Source organism: Kryptolebias marmoratus, linkage group LG19 (assembly GCF_001649575.2).
Source record: "Kryptolebias marmoratus isolate JLee-2015 linkage group LG19, ASM164957v2, whole genome shotgun sequence".
NCBI classification, from domain to species: Eukaryota; Metazoa; Chordata; class Actinopteri; order Cyprinodontiformes; family Rivulidae; genus Kryptolebias; species Kryptolebias marmoratus.
Window position 1 is genome coordinate 16,788,491 of NC_051448.1, and position 5,152 is coordinate 16,793,642.

The following is a 5,152-nucleotide window of genomic DNA, read 5'->3' on the forward strand; positions in this document are numbered from 1 at the left end:
GAGGGACACGGTCGAACGCCTTCTCCAAGTCCACAAAACACATGTAGACTGGTTGGGCGAACTCCCATGCACCCTCAAGGACCCTGCTAAGAGTATAGAGCTGGTCCAGTGTTCCACGGCCAGGACGAAAACCACACTGCTCCTCCTGTTCATAAATGTTATAAAGAAAAATACAAATTTGAAACATATTAATGTTATATATAGTAAGAGTCTAGATTGTTAAACAGGAGGAGGACAATGATAATCTGATCGAGTTTTTGAAGACCCAAAATTATATGCAAAGCTGTGGGAAAAGTACAAAAATATATATATGGGTTTATCAGACTATTATAAAGTGTAAGCAAACATTCGGCAGTGATGTAATGACTAACCCGCTTTATTATACCAATAGATTTATGCATTTTTCTACAAATTCAATCCATGTAAGACGGGGATGTGGTCTTTTCAAGGCTCGCTGATGACAAGGAGAGTGGCCAAGAACCTGACCTGGAAGAACCTGACCTGGAAAAACCTCCAGAGGAAGAGTCAGGAGTTAAAGCCTGACCAGGAGAAAGCTGAAGTGGAACCATCCAGAGAGGAGGAAGAGGACCGTTCTGACGAAAGTAAAAGGGACTCCATGTTGGTTTTCATGCCCACCTGGACTGAAAGGTGGAGTCTCGGCTGAAGTAGTTTGTATTTTTGCAAAGCACATGCAGATGCTGACTAACCTGACATGTGCACCTGACGCACAGGAAGGGCGCACATTTGATTGTGTTAGTGATACGGTTGTTGTTACCGCCACCGTTAAAAATGTTGAAACCATTTGTCCTAGATAAACTTCGACCCAGAGTAATCTGTGACAAATCATACGATTCATCTGTAAATTAGCTATAGTCAAAATATTCCTCACATTTCTGGGTTTTATTTTACTCAAAAACAAGTTGCACGAATTCATGTTCAATTCAGGAACATGACAGCATCTCACGATGATGCTGTGGATTTACAATCAGATAGACTGTGGTGGACTGAAATAAAGTTGTTTCGTTTAGAAAAAAAAAGTACTTTCAGCTGCTTTGTGAACAGAAGAAATCGAGTTGATCCTTTTGGCTAGTTTAAAGACGATCAGCTTTGACTTTTTGATACAGCATCCTCAGATTTAGGTTTGCCATCTTTGCAGTTGTTATTCCTTTAGCTTGATTCCAGGTTTGTTGGCGCGGCTGTCTCGTCTCTGTTAAAGTTCGGAGATTGTAGATCGCTGTAAACTACCTGTAAAATTACCTGACTCCGAAAAAAACAGTTCAAATTTGCAGAATAAGCACCGGTAGTTTAAACGTGGCTGCAAATCACAAGCGAACAAGTGTTATAAAAGGAACAAAACGCGTTAATTGATCATTAACTTATAAATGCAGCTCTCCATGCCACATTGACAAATATATCTACCGTATTTTCCGGACTATAAAGGCGAACTTAAAACTATTCTTCCATGAGTTTTGAACTGTTTGATTATCTTTGTGATCTCTCATAGAGGGATCATATAATGCTGATACAGGCGAACCAGCTCTGCTAGAGCAGCAAAATCGTCCATTTTGAACGGAACGCGGCGAGCGTGGTCCGCACGAAGTTATAAAAATTGGGAGGTGCACGTGCACACTGATGCGCCTTATAGTCTGGTGCGCTTTTTATATGACAAAAGTTCGAAAATGGACCATTCACTGACAGGGCGCCTTATAATCCCGTGCGCCCTGTAGTGCGGAAAACATGGTAGTTAGGCAAGTCTTTGCTCAGGATTTCAATCTGATATTTACTAACAGAAGCGGTGTGTGCATCAGCTTCTACAATCTTTTGTATATCATGACACAAAGGTGATTGTTCCGGTATATGTGAGAGAATAAATCAGTGTGGCGTGTTTTTGTAAACGCCTTCAAATGAGACTGCAGTAGGTGAGCAAAAAGGATCTGAGTGTTTTTAAGGGTATTGGTGAATTTCAGGTTGCGGGTTCCCCTGGTTTGTTGTGACGAAATACAAAGTGGAACCCAGTTATTAAAGAGGTATTAAGTTTAGTACGAATACTTTAAAAATGCCATTCTTGGTATGTGGTTTTTAGAGTACCTGCTTCTGTTTTTCTGAGCTACAATTAAATTGCAGATGCTTTGCATGGGCTTTAAAAAATAGAGAAAAAGGGGTTTAGTTAGGGTTGTTTTTTTTTATAAATGTATAATAAATACATCCCACAGATAGTGTCAGAACTAAGTCCCAGGAGTTATTTTTATAGCTGTGTGGTCATCTGAGAATGGGTGTGCTTTCATGTAGTTTTCTGGATGCTCTTCTTTGATGGCTAACCTGCGTTCAGTCGTCATTAAACTGCTGTAGATCGCAGGCTTGTTCACTCATTAAGCCGCATTCCCCCCTTTTTCCTTTTCTTTTCTTTTTTTTTATCCACCCCCCCGGACCCTTCCCCCATTTTACTGCCGAGCAATATTCGGAAGAGAAATGGACGACTTCCCCACCGAGCGGCTCGCTCGCAGAGTGGGTGTGTTTGGCTCCACGTCGTCTTACATAAAACACGCAACGACGAGCGAAGCGCGGCCGAATAACAGGCAGAAGGACGCAGCCGAAGCCGTCAGATACATCGGGTTGTAAAACCTGCCCCCTTCGCCATGTATAAGGTTCGCAGTTACAAAAAAAACAAAGTGCTTTTTTTAAAAAAAATAAATAGAGCTGGAACGACGCCGGGGCGCTCAACAATGGGCTCTACGCTCTAAATATGTGCCGCCGTAGTCCGTAACATGCACGAAACGTAATGTAAGCGCAAAAAATAACAGCCCCGCGCTAAACGCAGAGCGTCCTCCGCGTTAGCTGGCTGCCATTTCTTCCTCCCCTCGAAGAGAGGCGTGCGCGAGGCACGCCGCCTGTACGCTTCCGCAGAAGAGCTTGCGCTTTTTTTTTCTTCTTCTTTAGAGGGGGAGGGGGATTTACTCCAACACACCCCCCCCTCCGTTACGAAGCGACCGTAGCTGTAGTTCGTTCCGAACGGCGTTTAATGGACGAACATTTTAGCTAGTCGACCTCGGCGGCAGGAGGAAGCGAGAGGGGGTGTGTGAAAAAAAAAATCGTTTTTTTTTTGTTTGCGCGAGGCGGGGGTTAAAAACCGTTGAGCGCGCGCTAACTGCCGCTCGGCGGAGGGATACCGGACGCAGGCGGGACTCCGTGTGAGCGAGCGCAGCTGAATGGAGGCAGCCTCTTCCTGGTGGATAAACAGTGACAGCTACAGGGCAGCCACCTACAGACCCAGCTCTGCCGCTGCCCTGCCAAACAACACCAAAATGGCTTCAGACAGTGCACACGCCGCGCAGTTGACTTCTGGTGAGTAAAGGAGAAACGGCGAACGTGTCACGGCTGTTTTAATATCCAACCTCCTCCACCCCACCTCCCCCACCCACCCCCTCCAAGAAAAAAATATTTCTTCTTCGGTTGCCCTCTTCTAACGCAGCTCCCGTCCTCTCTTCTCCCCCTTCCAACCATACCAGAACTGTACTTCCTAATAGCCCGGTTTCTAGAAGCTGGACCGTGTCCGAAAGCAGCCCAGGTTGGTGTTTTTTTTTTTTTTTGGTATGCATTTCAGGGTCATTTTAGAACGTGTCCAGAATTGTCAGAGTATAATTATTATCATTAATTTTTTTGCCTTTTTTATCCCATTTCCAGACCCTGATAAGGGAGGTGGAGGAGAAGGAGGTAAGCAAGTCGCGAGCGAGAGAGATGCTTCTCCCCTGCTCCTGTTGACCGTGTTGATGGTTGCTTTTTTACGCTAATCGATCATTTGCTGTTTTTTTTTCTTTTTTTTTTCCCTTCAAACCTCACCTGATGCGTTCACGAACCCAACGCTTGACTGTTCTTCTCCGTGTCTCAGCTGCTGCCCAAAAGGCTGGACTGGACGGGGCAGGAGCACCCGGGGACGTACGAGAACCTGGTAAGGCTCGCGCTATAACTGAGGGGAAAAAAGTTTTTTAAGAGAGAGAGAGAGAGCAAAATAAAAAAAATTGAATTTCCCGCAATTTTTTTTTAAATCAGGTGGCAAAGAGGTTGGGTGGAGGGGGGTAGAGAAGAGAGAGAGGAGGGGAATAAATGCTCCATAGGACTTGTTTGGATGCAGTTTTTGTTTTTTGGTCGGGGTTGTTTTGTGTGGCACTTTAAAAAAATAATCATAAAAGGGAGGAGGAGGAGGAGGGGGGTCCTCGACCTTCCTGTTGCAACGTGTTCCGTGTTGTGCCGGTCTAAAAAACAAAAACAACAACAACAACAGAAAGGTTTCCAAACAGGACTAGTGAGTGAAACGTGGAGACGTCATGAGGGCTGTGGTGTAGGAGCACCAGGAGCCGGAGGAGGGACTCCCTGCGCCACGAGCGTCGGAGACATGGAGGCGCTCTTGTCCCTGCGAAGAACCACGGTCTGCGTGCTGGAGACACATCGGGAGGGGGCAAGAGTTAGAAAACAGGACTTTTTTTATTTTTTATTTTTAATGAGGCTTTAAAAGAAAAAAAGCTGGAGTCCCGGCGTGGAGCTGCTTCCTGGTTGCTGTTGGACGCGTTTTTTTTTCTGTTTCTTATATTTTTTTAATCCCCCCCCACATTTTTTAATCCCCCCCCCACGTCCACATTCGAGGCAAGAGGGATTTGAGTTCACGTGAAGATGACAGGTAACTTTTTGAGTTAATGTCTCGCGCTGTTAATTCTGTAAACAGTCATGGTTTGGATTAAAAACAAACTTCCTTTCTCTCGTTTTTTTTACGCGCAGATTATTTGTCCGTGGCTGCTGAAAGTAATGTTTTATTTTAGCTGTCTTTGCCTCATTTTGACATTTAAATAAATCGATTTCACGTGGACACGTTAACGTAAAGAGACCATCATTTTTTTGAAGGGGGGGGGGTAGAGTTTTGCTCTCATTTCCACCAACATCCAAAGCGCACGGATCGCATTTTGGATGGACATCTCTCTCTCTATATATATATGTATATATATATATATATATATATACATATGTATTTTAAAAAAAATACATTTTTTTTCTGTCCTCCTGCTCGGCTCTTCCCTCCTCCTCCTCCTCCTGTCCTCTCTCCCCTCTCCTCCCCATCCAGATCTGCTCAGCCTGCCTCCTTGTCTATTGTGCGTAATTCCTC

General features: G+C 44.6%; 1 protein-coding gene across 3 annotated transcripts in view; it reads left to right on the plus strand.

The window, feature by feature from the left end:
- The first annotated feature begins 2,948 nt into the window (after positions 1-2,948).
- The window catches only part of LOC108231858 (pleckstrin homology domain interacting protein), a 38,001-nt gene continuing 35,797 nt past the window's right edge, over positions 2,949-5,152 (plus strand). The window contains exons 1-4 of one of the 3 annotated variants that reach the window (XM_017409231.3): positions 2,949-3,342; positions 3,507-3,565; positions 3,682-3,711; positions 3,887-3,946. In XM_017409231.3, the coding sequence (XP_017264720.1) occupies positions 3,207-3,342; positions 3,507-3,565; positions 3,682-3,711; positions 3,887-3,946 (285 nt within the window). In that variant the 5' untranslated portion in view covers positions 2,949-3,206. Of the gene's footprint in view, positions 3,343-3,506; positions 3,566-3,681; positions 3,712-3,886; positions 3,947-4,195; positions 4,673-5,152 lie in introns of those variants that run through there. The other 2 variants (XM_017409232.3, XM_017409233.2) reach the window with 2 other exon arrangements.